Source organism: Physella acuta, unplaced genomic scaffold, assembly GCF_028476545.2.
Source record: "Physella acuta isolate Inbredline_101_S28 unplaced genomic scaffold, ASM2847654v3 ptg000025l, whole genome shotgun sequence".
In the NCBI taxonomy this organism is placed as follows: Eukaryota; Metazoa; Mollusca; class Gastropoda; family Physidae; genus Physella; species Physella acuta.
Window position 1 is genome coordinate 63,964 of NW_026731545.1, and position 17,880 is coordinate 81,843.

Below are 17,880 nucleotides of genomic sequence, written 5' to 3' on the forward strand. Positions count from 1 at the left end.
CTGGGTGACACCATTAAGTGCCGCACCGGGTGACACCCGACCTCGCTACGCCACTGCCTGTATCTTGTATCGTGACCTACCTTTAAAAGGGAGCTCATATGTACCTACATTTTTACCTACGCTAACCTTACCTCGCTAAACCATGAACGCTCCTTTGCCCACACAATAACACAGTTGACAACACTGTTGAGTACCAGATACATTATTCCCTCAAGAAACGGCAAACCACTCGTTTCTGATGTTTGGCGTTTGAGGCCTATATGAAACAATAACAACGATGGTAAAATCTTTACAATAACAATCTTTTAAATACACCAATATCCGAAAGTTTACAAAAATGTACTTTAACTCCTATAGTGAAGGTGTTAGATGATAATTGATCGTAAAATTATTGATTACTTAAAAAAACAACCGTTTTGACTGTTGCGTATTCAGAACACACACCTCTCCGTCCCAACTCCTCTCCTCTCCAATAGAAATTTGAACTACAAAAATTAGCTAACCAAAATACGCCATCATGGCTAATTTTAAATTGACACGTTTTAAAAAAAAGACTGTCGCTTTACTACTGTAGCTACAAATGTACTTTTAAAACATATTTAGTGCATTTTTTAATTAATTTATTTTATTTCTTTTTGCTATTTAGTATTTTATAATTATAGAAACATATTAGTAGACATTTAATTGTTTAAAATACCATATTAATTCTTCTAAATTAATTGGACAGCCTCTCGCAAGTAATAATATCTGCTGTGAACCCTAGCAGTACTTGAATACCAGGGACATCGTATTGCAGATAAAGAATGACGACGCAAAACTGGTAATTGTTATTTTTCCCTTCAACAGTTAGCAAATGTATTTATTATTTTTGTGTGCTTTAGTTTCCAACTTGGTTCTACGATTAGTCATAACATTTGTAAAAAAAAACAGTTCACTAGATCAATAGCTTTTAACTATTTATTTCCGTTTGTGATCTATAATCAAACAATGAATTTTTTTGTTTACTATTTTAGTTACATTTTAATTACATATTCTAGTATTGTTGCGGAGATAACTTAAATGCAAAATTTTAATGTAATCTTCTAATTAAAAATAGTTTAAAACTGATATACATCATTTGACAACAATGGGTCTGGTCGGTAAAGCTTATGTTTCCTAAATAGTCCCGAGTTCGACACTTCGGGAAGATGAGGCTCGATAGCTGTGTTAAGGAACCCATCTAAGAGAGAAACCACCAAAATAAAAATAAAAACTGCTGCCTCACTTATTGTTCTTGGTTGGACAAAGGCTATGGAAGCAAATCTAAAAAGGAAAGCAGGCTGAAATCAAACCAACAGCCTTTATTGAGCACAAGTTGTTGACACTCAGTGCTTAAATGTGTTGGGGGAACTACCGTCCAAATATTATAATTAAGAACAAAAAGGAAACTTGATAACAAACTTAAAAAAACTCAGTTTTAAATTTGTAATCTATTTTAGCTTACTGATGAAATAAATGTTATGAATGCACCATTATCGCTTTATCCCATTTTACCCATACCCGAATAGATCTATCAGCTCACTCTTAGTTCTGTTCTATCGTCTTAAATCTGTTTTTTACTCATGCACTTTGTCACAAAGTACGGTAAAACTCTCTCCGACATACACCATCCTCATATTGCACATAGAAATAAGGGTACTTGATCAAACTAACCACACTTATAAGGCGACATGCATGAAATATCTCATTACACATATCCAACGACTTACGATATTCTTCCAGAACCATCCAATAGAAGCACATGTTTATACCGTGAGAGTAGAGGAATGGGCCAGCGAATAAATTTAACGTTTTACCGGGACTGTGGCCTATCTTTATTGAAATCCAATTCGATATTACGAAAGCAAAGAATGCGTATAAACCGCTGATCCTGGCTGAAAAATAAAACACTTTCAATTATTCTACAGGTTTTTTAAAAAATCTGTCTAACAAAAATTAAAATCAACACTCCCAGCATCTCCTAATAATCGAATCCCCACTCGTTTTACGCTGGTGTGGTTGAGTGAAAGAGCGCATGACACCAATACATGTCACTAACCCAAATTTTAAAAAAGCCCTGTTTGTGACAGCCCATTTTGTATCCACCAACTTTATAATATGTAATTGTTTGCATTACCTATTACACAACGTCCATTATGCCACTAAATAACTTAATAGCGCACTATTGAACCCCTCTAAAAATCCAATATGTAAGATCGATACATTTAAAAATATACATAACCTGCTGTCTTTAGGCAACTTAATCCACTAATTTCATCCAATTCCACCCACTAGGCTAAGATTTGTCTATCCGCTAACAATCGTTAGTCCTTTGTTTTCTAAAAAACTTATTCACTATACCCAAATTCCTAATAATTTTCGTTGGAATGGGTATGCGGTTTTTTTAAATTATTATTATAGGAGGCTATAAAAAAAAAATTTTGGCGAAACAATTGCGGAAATCCCATAAATCAATGTATTACTTACCATCACTTAAAAAACAAGACAAAAACAGAGAAAACGTCAGACTGTTTATAGCCATGAGAGAATACAACACGTATTGAGACAAGAATGAGAATGGGAAAAACGGTCCTGCAGCAGTCTCATAGCTCATCGCTATAGAGAATATCAGAGCGATCACAAGACCAAGGCACAGTCTGGCCACAAACCAGGAGCACCAGTAGACCAGTTTGGAAACTCCCAGCACCTGCAGCGTTTCCTGCAACCACAAAGTATTCAGATATTAAACTTTTATTCCAATTCCATTATTATTATCTTGAAAGAACATTGCCATTTAAATGGACTGTAAACCTTGCTGTTTTACGTTTATAAATGTATGTGTTTATTCTGAATTTTTGTTGTAGTTTTATAAGAGCGGAAACGCCAATATAACTAGGCGACTAGTCCGCACAGAAAGATACTGTTACGGGTCAGTTGTAGGTTAGAATAGAATAGGCTAGAATAGTCCAGAACGTACGAAAGAGGCGTGTGTGCGTTGAGTTTACCCCGGTGTGTTTATGTATTATTATCCCAGGGTCGAGTTCGGGTATAAAAGATGGTGTGAACGATTGTACGGGGCCTTTAGTTAGTAGCAGCTAGGGACGAGGGCTGCTGTGTGATGTGTAAAGATAAGAACAAAAAAAGTAATGAACATCTTCTCGGGTTGTTTTTACAAGCTTTTATTTAACTCACTTTCTCGTCAGTCTGTCGTCAGTCTAGATCAAAACATCCGAGCGAAATTACTGGCACTTCTAACTGACAGATACGGTTCGTAATTGGCACGTGGGTCAAGACATGAAGACAATGCAACAAGACATTAAATTTGACTAAATTGAATGCCTAATTAATTTTTTTATGAATTAATTAAAATGTTTACCGAATTAGTAGGCAGTCTTATCCAACATGTTTTTATTTACAATAGAGTTTCATGACTAAAAACCATTGCGCGCCTATTGAACGTGATGACGCGCTATTGAACGTGATGACGCGTGTGGAGTAGTTGAATAGAAATGCCTACTAATTTGGTCAAAATTTTAATTAATTCATAAAAAACTAATTAGACATCCAATTAAGTCAAATTTAATGTCACGATGCATTGACTTCATGTCTTGACCCACGTTCCAACTACGAACCGTATCTGTCAAGTAGAAGTGCCTGCAATTTTGCTAGGCCGTTTTGATCTAGACAGACTGACGACTGACGAGGTAGTGAGTTAAATAAAAGCTTGTAAAAACAGCGTTGCATTTACAGACAACAATATTTTATCCAATATAATAAATAAATGGGTTTTTTGTAGGGGTTAAAGTTCAAGCGAAAATACAAAATTAATCGGGGTAGGACGATGGCGTTCCTCGTTCTCGTTTACAACAGAGGAGTCACGCATAACTTAGTTATAAATATATCGCCTTGAGATGTTTCATTTTTGTTAGATATTTTGTCTCAGAAAATTTTGTCAATGATCGTTTGTCCTGAAATATGTTGTCTGAGATATTTGGTCTTTGATTATTAGTCCTGAGATCATTTAAGGGGAATGAGTAGTTGATGGGTCATGGTTGGTGCGTGTTGTGGAACCGGGATCTGTTATCAAATGGAAAAATCAAGTTTAACTATAAAATAGTTGGCGTATTTGATTTCTACATTTCGTACAGTTTTTTATTTGTTATATAAGAAGTACAGATAACAAGAGAGTGTTTGCCTAATTTCTTTCTCTTAGAGATCATAGTATATTTTTAGCTAACAGTTTTGTTACGAATTGCTGGTGTTGACATTAAATTGAAACAATACAAATGTTTAAACATGTTTTTTTTCCCCGGAAATCAAGTATATGTTTCACTATAACATGTAATCGTAATGAAAAATATTTTCAAGCTGCGTCATCTGTACGACTATTTGACACAAGTAAAGCATGCATCGTTTATTGACAAGGTTAGGGGCAACGCCTTGCCGGAACGGCTAAATTACCTTAATATTGGACGCTTTCTCCTCAACGATGAACACAGTCGAGCAAATCGTGAACGAGAAGACGATTATATTGAAGATTGGGTAAACGTTTGATAGCACTCCGACTTTGGCTTTCAACCGCGGCATCACCTGAGCTCTGACCAGCAGACGTGGGTCGTACGTCAGGTTGCCCAGCTCCCTCTTCCAGTAATTCAGGTACAGCTGTGCCACCACCAGCTGAGTAGAAGTTAAACCCTTCTCGTCGTAGTCTGGTGTGATGTATTAAAAAATAATACATGGTTATCTATCTATATATATAAAAAGCAACGTATATGTGTGTGCGTGTGTGTGTTTCTTTGTCTTTTATGCATTACTACACCTCTCATCACATCGCCGTGAAACTTCGGGAAGTTGTTGAGAAAATTTCTGGGGAGGTTTCAGCGAAAAAAAAATTCTTCAAATTCGTAAGGGTGGCGTCGAGACAGGGCGCAATTTCTTTTTTCTCTATATACGGTATATAAAAATAAAAGTCGATTTTGGTTGATAGCGTTCACCCGATCGCCATGAAACTTTGGGGTGTTGATTAGAACACTACCTGAAAAGGTTCAGCAAAAAAGTGGCTTTTTTTTAATTTCGCAAGGGCGGCGCCACGGGAGGGTGCGTTTTTTCTCTATATACGGTATATGAAAATAATAATAAAAGAATTGAAGTGACACCGTTCACACGATCACCATAAAACCTTGGGAAGATGTTGAAAAAACTCCTGGAGAGGTTTCTGCGCAAAAAACATTTTGAAATTCGCAGAAGTGTCGCCGCGGCAGGGCGCGATTTGTGTGTTACGGTATATAAAAATAAAAGTCGATTGTGGTTTCACACCGTTCATCCTATCGCATTGAGACTTTGGGGAGTTGATTAGAATACTCCAGAGAAGGGTTCTGTAAAAAATAAAAAAAATTGTGCAAGGGCGGCGCCACAGGAGGGTGCGATTTTTCTTTATATACAGTTTATAAAAATAAAAGACGATTGCGGTTCGACACAGTTTATCCGGGTGCCATAAAACGTTAAGGAGTTGATGAATACTCCAGAGAAGGTTTCTGGGGTGGGAGAGGGGATGGGGGTTGGTGGGTGGTGATGGGAGGGGGGATTTAATTTTGCTTGGGCGGCCCCCCGGCAGGATGTGATTTGGCGCCCTGGCCTTTCCCGTGAGCGTTATTGCAACTACGGTTGGTCTAAACAGTGTGATAGACAATGGATAGGATGGAGCGTTACAAACGCTCACTAAATTGAATCAAGCTTGTCCGCCGGCGCCCTGGTAGGGTGCGATTTGGCTGCAAACAAAAATTTCAGTTTTTGCCGCTGATAAGGATAACGTCGAAACAGGAAGTGAAGTGATTAATTAAAAAGACCTTTATAATAACAAACTTTTAAATGCACTGAAAGCTAGAAAATAAAACAACCTGTTTTTTTTTAAATATTCAACGCTTTATTCGCACACAAGACCCCTTACATATTTAGCGACCAATGCTTTTATCAAAGAAAGCAAGTTTGTTCGGTTTTCTTATTTTCTGTGATTAACATTATTTAAGTTTTATACATGTAATTTTTCCCGCTATTTTGGTGATTCCTTCTAAATGAAGTTGACACTAGATCTATATAGGCTACAACAACATATTTGCGTTATAGATATGTTATCTTCCCTTCCTCGCGTTCGATGCTCAGCAAGAAACCAACCACCCGTGACAAACAGTACACCGTCGTCGGTTAGTTGATCGCTAATATTTAATTATGTTATTATAGTAATTTTAAAATAAAATGTCTCTCTATTTAGATTAAAATTTTGATTTAGAATGCATCTGGGAAGTTTGAGCGAAAATTGCTGTATTAGAAGCGGGTCAAAATTAATTTATAAGATTTCCCACATAGAAATGGACGTTGTTAACTTTAAAATAAAAAAAAAGGTTGTAAAAAGATTATCATCATTATTTTCCGTTCGCGCCCTAGACACATGGGGTAGATGAAGTAGAGGTCATCTGCTTCGGAGACCTTGGCGTATGAAGGGATAGTGCGTCTGCATTAAGCCCAGTCGCCCTTGCTTCCCTAACGTAAATTATGTACCCGTCAGAGGTGTGTGGACTCAGGGACGTTTCACTGATTTGATACAAGATTCAAACTCGCCTTCCCATTTGTAAAAAGATGCCAAAGTAAATAGAATAAGAGATAACGCTTATCATTTATGTTTTTTTTTTTGTTAAAATCAGATGCAACTCAAGCCTGATTATAGAAGACGTGCGCTGATAATTGAAGGTTTAGCTCCTACCGTAACTTTGGCCAGTCATTACTCCAGTAGGAACATGGTCGTCTATTGGAATACGAAACTTCAAGTGCTGGGGTAGACGCGGGACGTTTTCAGTTCCCTCGAAAATTACCATGGGATGTTGGTGTATGCTTGACACTGGTCTGAGTATTCTTGGAACTTTTGGCGGAAATATTAGAGAAAATCGTCAATAAAAAACAACTTTCTAAAAATATAGCTAACGAAATATTAATGTAGACCATAAAAAATTAGACCATAAAAAATTAGACCATAAAAATTTCCTGTAATATAATCAAACAAAAGCAAGTTAGAAAATGCACTCTTTTTTTTTGTATTTTTTTTTTTGCTATGCCCATCTTCATTAGCTATCATAAAAAATAAGATGAAAACATTCCATTTTAGATAATAAATGTGTAATTTTTAAAGAAAGTTAAATGAATACCGTTTCAACCCGCCCCCACCAAAACCACCAACTTTTTAATTTAGGTCTTTTCTTAGGGTTAGTAAAGGTATAGGGCTGGTAAGTAGGTCAATAAACAGTTCTACGGCTCAATAAAACCTGCATAAGATATAGAACTGTTTATTGGCCTACTTACCAGCCCTATAGGAACCGCTTCAAGAAAGGGCAACTGTTTCTCGGCAAATGAAGTAAAGGTGTGGACAGCGCTATGCTAAGCCGTCTCATCTTGACTAGACAGAAGAATCAGGTACCCATAAGAGTTGATTATTTTGTTTTAAATACAAAAACAAAATTGTTTTCTTTAATACACGCATTGTTTGCTCATAAAACCTCCTACATATTTTTCCGGCTGTAACAGTGTTGAATAAACTTGAAAAGCTGGTTTCAAATGTTTGTAGCCAGAAAGCATATTTTTCAACCGAAATTGAATATTTTATAACATTTGTGTAGTTAATACAAAATTACTTCCGGTTTTATTAAGGCTAGAAATATTCAAAGCAATAATTACTAGTGGTATAATAGTAATTTAGGAAACCCTTTTATTTTCAATTCGGATTAGTAGAGTCAGGGTGATATTATTTAATATAAATACAATACTATGCTATACACTATACACCATACATCACTATTGTGTATTTTTATCATGGAAAACAATTGTTCTGATTTTTTGTTTTATTCACCCTGGCCATTCTGGTTGACTTCAATGAGAGATTGAGGGCAGTTTTTGAAAATATTTGAATTGATACAATTATACTCAATGCACTCACTACCACACACGCTTCACTCCAAACCCAATATACAAAAGTACAGTCTGTCAGAGTAATCGATACTTTATTAAAGAAAGTTTGTTGTATATATATATATATATATATATATATATATATATATATATATATATATATATAAGTAGTCCGCTATTCTGGCGCTGATATGATTAGGATTTTAAAAAGGTTTATAATTGCTTTGTCTTGTTTATATTTTGATGTTATTTATGCAAACATTGTTTAAGGAGTGTGGCTCCACTTTGCTTTAAGTCCTGAATGTTACTTATTATTGTATTAGGGACTATTTTCTTGTGCGTAGTATTGTTTTTTTTTGTTCGTGAATGTGGTGTGTGGACAGGGAGGGACGTTCTGCTGGAATGTCGAGGCCTTGTGTGTTGAAGAGTTTCTGTGTCACATTAATGTGGTGACGGTGGTCCGAAATTGGGTGTTTTGTTCCGTTGAGTTCTGTTTCTGTTTTGTAGGTCTCGAGTGTTTTGTCCCGTTGAGTTTTGTTTAGTCGTGTTTTGTGTATTCTGTAGTTTATCATCTTTCTTATTTTGATTGGTTCCATGTAGGCCAGATAAATTTAATTAATTGTTAAAAGCTTTATGTTTTTATTATTTAGACTAAGGTTAGGTTATTAACCAGTCTGGGTTTATCCGGGCTTGCACTGACCGGATAGTAGTAGAGTAGTAGTAGATAAGCCTAGGGAAGGGTAGAATAGATTTTAAGGTATCCCCCCCCTAGCAGGGCTTATATATATATATATATATATATATATATATATATATTCACTTCAGTGCATTTATAAGCTAATTATTAGAAATATTTTTATGTTTCTTTTATCTTTTCTACTTTTTAATATTTTAGTTGTTGCAAAGAATCATTTGATTCTTCAGTTTAAAAAAAAAAAACTTTAGCCTCTATATTTATTCATTTAATTTTCATCCGTGTAAAGTCGACACAAATTTTGCCTTATCCCAGACTGTTCGATTATTCTTATAGAAAGCACTCTACATAGTTATTATCTACCTTTAAAGTCCGTTTCGGCTCTAGGATTTGTAAATTAGACGGAGTGATCTTTTTTCTACATAGTCATTTCTCCTATTTAATGTTTTACGTAAACTTTAAATTTATTTTAATGGCGAATTTGAGATCAAATAAGATTGAAAATAATACATTCATGCTTTATAATCTGTAGTCTGATTGTAATTTATCTGGAGTCGATGGGGGGGGGGGGGGGGGGGGGTTGGTATTTCGATAAGATCGAAAATGAGTTTTCCCAGAAATTGTGATTTATCAAGTTAAAATTTTGTGAATAAAAATAGGCAGGATTATTTTAGACCAACCTAGCGGTAGATTGCTAACCCGAAAATCTCGAGTACGAATCCGGGTTTGAGTCAGTGGAAAGACCCTGAGTTCTCCCAGCCCTGATAAGTACCTAGCTCACGTTAGGAAAAATAAATGCGGCTGGGCAGAGTGCTGATCGCAGTATGCCGTGGTCAAGAAACACATCAACGCTACTTCATCTACCCAATGGATTGCTATGTCTAATGAGGAATCCTTTTTTTTTCAACCAACTTGTAACGTATGAATACTAAGACGAAGATCGATTGTACTTCTCTAATGGATAATACTAAGTGAATGTGGACTTAATAGAATTTTACGAACTGTTACAATGGATATTTAATGGTTTAAAATATACTACAGGTGAAGATGATACTAGCTTGTCAAATGGATAAGGAATGTTGGATGCTTACTAGTCCACATAAGGAATGTTGGATACTTACTAGCCCATATAAGGAATGTTGAATACTAGTCTACATAAGGAATGTTGGATACTTACTAGTCCACATAAGGAATGTTGGATACTAGTCCACATAAGGAATGTTGGATACTTACTAGCTAATATAAGGAATGTTGGATACTTACTAGTCCACATAAGGAATGTTGGATACTTACTAGCCCATATAAGGAATGTTGGATACTAGTCCACATAAGGAATGTTGGATACTTACTAGCTAATATAAGGAATGTTGGATACTTACTAGTCCACATAAGGAATGTTGGATACTAGTCCACATAAGGAATGTAGGATACTTACTAGCTAATATAAGGAATGTTGGATACTTACTAGTCCATATAAGGAATGTTGGATACTTACTAGCCCATATAAGGAATGTTGGATACTAGTCCACATAAGGAATGTTGGATACTTACTAGCTAATATAAGGAATGTTGGATACTTACTAGCCCATATAAGGAATGTTGAATACTAGTCCACATAAGGAATGTTGGATACTTACTAGCTAATATAAGGAATGTTGGATACTTACTAGTCCACACAAGGAATGTTGGATACTAGTCCACATAAGGAATGTTGTTTACTAGCCCATATAAGGAATGTTGGATACTAGTCCACACAAGGAATGTTGGATACTTACTAGTCCATCTCACATCGACCAGCGCCGCTAGCGCTGCTGTGTTTGGCATGTACGTGAACATGGGTCTAATTTTGTGGTTCAAACTTATCGCACCAGATTCTCTTGTTATAGTGTCTTTCTTCCCTGTAGCAAGAACCCATGAGAGTAGAATGACGATTGCTGAAAAGTTTGCACAAGACTTGGTGAACTGATGTAGTAAAGACATCTAATATTTAAAGCAAAGTGGTCAGATGCTGATTAGGGCTATGGCGGTGCGTATCAAATTAGGCAGGCGTTCGCGTCAAGCGATCAGAACACGGGACAAATTCCTATTGGCTACGACAAGCATGTCAAAACTAAAGCTATTTACCAGTACCTTATATGATCAATAAATCGAAAAAATAATCCCACATCAAAACAACTTTTTAATATAATAAATTGAAAACATTCCTCACGTCAGAACCCTCTGACAATTCCTGAGGTCATAAAACGACCTCTTGGGGTAACGGAAAAGACGATGCTATCTTCGGCATAAACGTTGTAAATTTTTTGTGGAAAAAAAATCGAAGCGAAGTTTCATAACATAGACTCTTCTTCGGGATAAACATTGGAAATTTTTGTACATTGACTCTGTACATTTCCCTAATGTTTTGAATAAACATATATAAATAAATATATATATATACACACACACACACACACACACACACACACATATATATATATATATATATATATATATATATATATATATATATATATATAATTATGTCACGGTTAGACGCAGTGGCGGAACTAGAAATCAAAGGCTCCCCCGCAAAGAAAAAACTAGGGCCCCCTATATATATATATATATATATATATATATATATATATGGGGGGCCCTATATATATATATATATATATATATATATATATATATATATATATATATATATATATATATATATATATATATATATATATATATATATGGGGGGCCATATATATATATATATATATATATATATATATATATATATATATATATATATATATATATATATATATAAAATCTATATCCTAACTCAGGGGTCGGCAACCTGCGGCTCGCGAGCCGCATGCGGCTCTTTTGATATCAAGATGCGGCTCTCCAGCTCCTTGCACAAATACTAATAATCTTAATCAAAAAATAAAATATTTGAAATAAAAAAAAATGTTAGTGGCTCTTTAAAACCAAGGAAATTTTGAAAATTGTAACTTTTGGCTCTTCCGCTTCAAAAGGTTGCCGACCCCTGTCCTAACTGAATAATTTAGTCTACTTCATTGCAATATATAACCATTCTGAGAGGACAAACCAGAAAAAATATATTCCAAACTCATCCAGAGTGAAAGCCATTGTAAACACGCTGGTCAAAAATATATAAAGAAGTTAGCTTGATTCGTGAATGGTTTATCGCGTTATGTTTATTTTTTTCATTTTCGCCTTTATAATATCAATTTTGAAAACATTGATTTTTATAGCTATACTATTGTATAGTACGTCTTATTTAAGTAATAATTCAGAGAATCAATTACTTTTTAATATACACAGTACAAAACTATTTAAATGAGCTTCGTGGGCATCCCTATTTTAAAGAAGGGCAGTAAGTCATGGAAGTAGTGTGAATGTTTACCTACCTTTCAAACTATAGCTCTTGTAGATTTTAAAATATTTTTCTACGCAACAATCTCTGCTATAGTAGAATAGTTTTTTTTTTTTTTTTTTTTTTACAAAACCACTTTCAAGATGCATGAAAAACATAATTTTTGAAAAAAAAATTCATTGTTTTTTGGTCGGAACTGGGCCCCTAAACGTCCTGGGCCCCCCGCATTGCGGGGTCTGGCGGGTATGGTAGTTCCGCCCCTGGTTAGACGTAGATTCTATTGATGATTACGATAAGGCTTAAGCATCTTTGTTTTAATTTAATGTCAAGCTAATCATAACTAAAAGATCAATCATTTAATACTCATTTAAACAACATTATTCTTACTGCAACTGTGCATGATCAGTGACAAAACTAAAATACACAGATAGACACCCGGACGGGCGAGAAAGTGTATTTGTAAATGACTTTTAAATACGAAACAAGAAACTTCACACAAATCCAGTCTTACCCAGTTCTAGCACAGTGACTATTATAGATCTCTTGTAAACGATTAAACTCTTGTAGTTTAAGGCCGAAAACTGGCTTTTAATTTCTGCCCAGTCCGGCATTTTAAATGGAGATATCGCTGAAATGTATAAACATAGCAGGGACAAAATTTCACAAAGATGGAAGAAAAATAAAGGCAGAGCGAGATAAAGAGAGAGAGGGGGGAGGGGGAGGGAAGAGGGGTGCCAGTTACGTATAGTGGCGTAGGCAAGGGGTAGTTAGGGGGGTTATAACCCCTCCCATGGACTAACACCCCTATATATATATATATATATATATATATATATATATATATATATATATATATATATCTATAATATAAGCGGGCTGTGTCTGTCCTTCCTTCCTTCCTTCCGTCCGTCATCGCTATAGATTTTGGGACTATAAACGTAAACACTCGCACCATGCTGTGCTTTTCAGTGCACCGCAGTGTCTTATTATAAGTAATAGACTAGGGTTTGTTTATATAGCGGCATAGAGCTATTTTATAATTGTCACGGTTTTTACTCTTTCGCATAACGTCAAGAAAATATTAAATACACGCACATTGCTGAAACGTATTAAAAAGATTAATGTCAAATATCATTTTCGTTTAGGCTCCCAGAAAAAGTGGATATATTTTTATGAAAGTAGGTCAAAGAAACTAATTAATTCAACTTTTTTTTTGGTAATTTTTTGCAAGGGAGGTAATTTGAAAATATATTTAACTCATCAATTCCATTCTAAGTTAATTTTTTTTTATTACTACCGCATTGATTATTATATGTTAAGGTTCATAATTAAAAGGGAAAAATGTTAAGATTATTAATATTATTTATTATCATTTTCTAATTAGTCTATGATTTCTCAAAAAATCACTATCTTTTTGCTTTTGTTTTTCGGTGTTATGAAAACAGATGGTGAAATTAGACTTTTTGAGAAGAATGGAAAGGCTGTCTCTGAGCGCGGACGTATTTTTTAATATTCAACTCACTCTCAATAATTTAAAAGTTAATTTTTGTTATTACTTCCACATTGATTATTATATGTAAAGGTTCATAAGTAAAATAGAAAAATGTTAAGGTTATTTATATTATTTTCTAATTAGTCTATGATCTCTCAAAATCACTATTTTTTGTTTTTGTTTTTCGGTGTTAACAGAATGATGGTGAAATTTTAGGATTATAGTATAGAGAAGGCTGAAAAGGCTCTTTCTGGGCGCGGACGCCTGGGAAAAGCGTGTTTTTCGGTGGTGATTCTAATTACATTACCAATGTGTTTTCTTAGAACCATAAAAGTAAACGCCACTTGCCGTCCATTTATTTGCATCGCATTGTTTTATTGTAAGTTATGGAGTAGGATCTATTTATGTGACTTAAATAAAGGCTCTCTTTGGGCGCGGACGCCTAAAAAAGCGTGTTGTTTGGTGGTGATTCTAATGTTGTGGCTGTGGTTGTGTTGTGGTTGTGTTGAGGTTGTGTTGTGGTTGCGTTGTGGTTGTGTTGTGGTTGCGTTGAGGTTGTGTTGTGGTTGTGTTGAGGTTGTGTTGTGGTTGTGATGTGATTGTGTTGTGGTTGTGTTGTGTTTGTGTTGTGGTTGTGTTTTGTTTGTGTTGTGGTTGTGTTGTGGTTGCGTTGTGGTTGTGTTGTTGTATTGTGTTGTGTTTGTGTTGTGGTTGTGTTGTGTTTTGTTTGTATTGTGGTTGTGTTGTGGTTGCGTTGTGGTTGTGTTGTTGTGTTGTGTTGTGGTTGTGTTGTGGTTGTGTTGTCGTTGTGTTGTGGTTGTGTTTTGTTTGTATTGTGGTTGTGTTGTGGTTGCGTTGAGGTTGTGTTGTTGTGTTGTGTTGTGGTTGTGTTGTGGTTGTGTTTTGTTTGTGTTTATGTTTGTGTTGTGTTTTTGTTCGTTTTGTTCTGTTCCAAAAATGTACATTTAAAAAGATTTACCGTGGCGGAGCACGGGATGCAGCTAGTATATATATATGTGTGTGTGTGTGTGATTTGATACATATGGAACAATATTTGAACCACTCCCATGACCAATTCCTGGCTACGCCACTGGTTACGTATATAGACCTTAAACTTATGAATAAATACGTACAAATAGATAAAAAGATGTCTGCATACTACATGTTATCGCCTATTGAGATAAACGTTTATGGGCCCAGGGCTATTGATATTTTATTTAAATTTTTTCTTACGTACATCTGTAATCAAACTCTTTTTGCCGCTAAATAATTCCTTAAAACATTGACAATATTCGAATTAAAACGGTTGTTTGTACAGTTTATAAAATATTTTCTTTGTTTGGAAGCTTTCTTTTAAGCATCGCTTGAGTTTAGTTATAGCCCTTTGTATAAAGCTAGTTTTAATTCTCCATTTCTGAAGTCTAAGTTACACGGAAGATGAATAAGAGAAAAGAGATGTTTGTCAAATGTTCTGTCTCGCCCAGAAATGGATTATTAATTAGGAATAATCAGTGGCGTAGCGAGGTTGGGTGTCACCCGGTGCGGCATATAATGGTGTCGCCCCCCCACCCCAGAGGCGTCTTCCCGGGGACAAACTTTCAATTTTCGATTTGCACCCCCCCCCCCCGTAAAAATTCGATTTGCACCCTCCTCAAACTTTTCTCAATATGTTTTACTATTTTTTGCCTTGGTGTCGCCCCCCCCCCCCTAAATGGTGTGGTCTGCAACTCCCGACCCCCCTCGCTACGCCTCTGGGAATAATTCTTCCCTGATCCAAAGCGATCTTTATCAATATTCATTAAGGGGGTAGGCTCCGGGAAAGAACGGGGAAAAAAACTTTTTAATTAAAAAGCCTTTTCCATTTTTTTTTTAATGTATAAGTTAGGTTATTTAAGGGAAAATATTTGCATGTGCCAGGGACTCTTCTGAAAATATGGTTGCCATGGAAACGGCCATCTTGGAAAAAACTACCTTTTGTGGAGTTCTAAAATTTCCTAAAGTAACATATAAACCGCCCATATAATCATTGATTCTTCTTGTACTAACACTAATAGAGTCAGCTGGCTAGTTTTTGTAACAAAAAAAAAACAGCTAGAAATATTTTTTTTTCAAATTTTCAAAAACATTTATGGTGAAATTCCATTGAATTTAGCATTAATTTCAATGGAATTTTGTCGCACCAAATTTTGAAAATTAAAAAATTAATATTTTTGAGTAATTTCTGTTACAAAAACTAGCCAGCTGACTCGAGACTTTTCGGTTTAGCAACCATGAGCTTTACCGACTCGACCACGCCGACGCCTTGATATTCTTTTTAATTTAAAGAAGATTGAATAATATTAACTGCAAAATTAAACTAATACATACATGTTATATTTATCAATTGATAATGTACACACAACACATCCACTTCTGCATACAAACTAGCAATAAACTCAAGCTTTCTACACAAAGCTTATGCGTTTTCTTTTGTGATACACACACTGCCCCCCCCCCCCCACACACACAATCGACCCACACACTTGACCGACATACTTGAGCCACACAACTGACCCACAGAATTAACCCACACGTTGAAACACACTTAATCCACTCACCTGGCCCTCACAGTTGACCCCACACTTGACCCCCACAATCGACCCACACACTTGACCGACACACTTGAACCGAAGAACTGACCCACAGAATAAACTCACACTTTGAAACACTTAACGCGCACACTCGACGCACACACTCTACCCACACACTTGGCCCTCACAGTTGACCCACACACTCGACCCTCACAGTTGACCCACACACTCGACCCTCACTGTTGACCCACACACTCGACCCACACACTCGACCCTCACAGTTGACTCACACAGTTGACCCACACACTGACCCTCACAGTTGACGGAAACACTCGACCCACACACTTTGCCCTCACAGTTGACCCACACAGTTGACCCACACAGTTGACCCTCACAGTTGACCCACACACTCGACCCACACAGTTGACCCACACACTGACCCACACACTTGACCCTCACAGTTGACCCACACAGTTGACCCACACACTCGACCCTCACAGTTGACCCACACACTTGACCCTCACAGTTGACCCACACACTTGACCCTCACAGTTGACCCACACACTCGACCCACACACTCGACCAACACACTTGACCCTCACAGTTGACCCACACACTCGACCCTCACAGTTGACCCTCACAGTTGACCCACACACTCGACACACACACTCGACCCACACACTTGACCCTCACAGTTGACCCACACACTTGACCCTCACAGTTGACCCACACACTTGACCCTCACAGTTGACCCACACACTGACCCTCACAGTTGACCCACACAGTTGACCCTCACAGTTGACCCTCACAGTTGACCCACACACTGACCCTCACAGTTGACCCACACACTTGACCCTCACAGTTGACCCACACACTGACCCTCACAGTTGACCCACACAGTTGACCCACACACTGACCCTCACAGTTGACCCACACACTTTGCCCTCACAGTTGACCCACACACTTGACCCTCACAGTTGACCCACACACTCGACCCTCACAGTTGACCCACACACTGACCCTCACAGTTGACCCACACACTCGACCCTCACAGTTGACCTACACACTCGACCCACACAGTTGACCCACACAGTTGACCCTCACAGTTGACCCTCACAGTTGACCCACACACTGACCCTCACAGTTGACCCACACACTTTGCCCTCACAGTTGACCCACACTGACCCCCACAGTTGACCCACGCACTTGACCCTCACAGTTGACCCACACACTGACCCTCACAGTTGACCCACACAGTTGACCCTCACAGTTGACCCTCACAGTTGACCCACACACTGACCCTCACAGTTGACCCACACACTTTGCCCTCACAGTTGACCCACACACTTGACCCTCACAGTTGACCCACACACTCGACCCTCACAGTTGACCCACACACTGACCCTCACAGTTGACCCACACACTCGACCCTCACAGTTGACCTACACAGTTGACCCACACACTCGACCCACGCACTTTGCCCTCACAGTTGACCCACACACTCGACCCTCACAGTTGACCCACACACTCGACCCTCACAGTTGACCCACACACTCGACCCTCACAGTTGACCCACACACTCGACCCTCACAGTTGACCCACACACTCGACCCACACAGTTGACCCACACACTCGACCCACACACTTGGCCCTCACACTGTTGAACTGATGTTGACTCCTCCCGTCCTAGATACGGTCTATAAATAACGTTTGTCAACTTTATCCGTGTTTACCTCACCACAATGTCACACACTATCGCTAAGGGCAAGACACT

The 17,880-nt window shown here is 37.3% G+C and overlaps 1 protein-coding gene across 1 annotated transcript in view; it reads right to left on the bottom strand.

Moving 5' to 3' along the window:
* Positions 1-15,966, bottom strand: part of LOC131940873 (ATP-binding cassette sub-family A member 2) — a 56,504-nt gene extending 40,538 nt beyond the window's left edge. The window contains exons 1-8 of the mRNA XM_059299778.1: positions 15,904-15,966; positions 12,556-12,672; positions 10,441-10,599; positions 6,776-6,931; positions 4,480-4,727; positions 2,506-2,737; positions 1,749-1,913; positions 132-256 (exon numbers count right to left, since the gene is read on the bottom strand). Coding sequence (XP_059155761.1) covers positions 132-256; positions 1,749-1,913; positions 2,506-2,737; positions 4,480-4,727; positions 6,776-6,931; positions 10,441-10,599; positions 12,556-12,655 — 1,185 coding nt within the window. The 5' untranslated portion in view covers positions 12,656-12,672; positions 15,904-15,966. The remainder of the gene's footprint in view (positions 1-131; positions 257-1,748; positions 1,914-2,505; positions 2,738-4,479; positions 4,728-6,775; positions 6,932-10,440; positions 10,600-12,555; positions 12,673-15,903) is intronic.
* Positions 15,967-17,880: the final 1,914 nt, after the last annotated feature.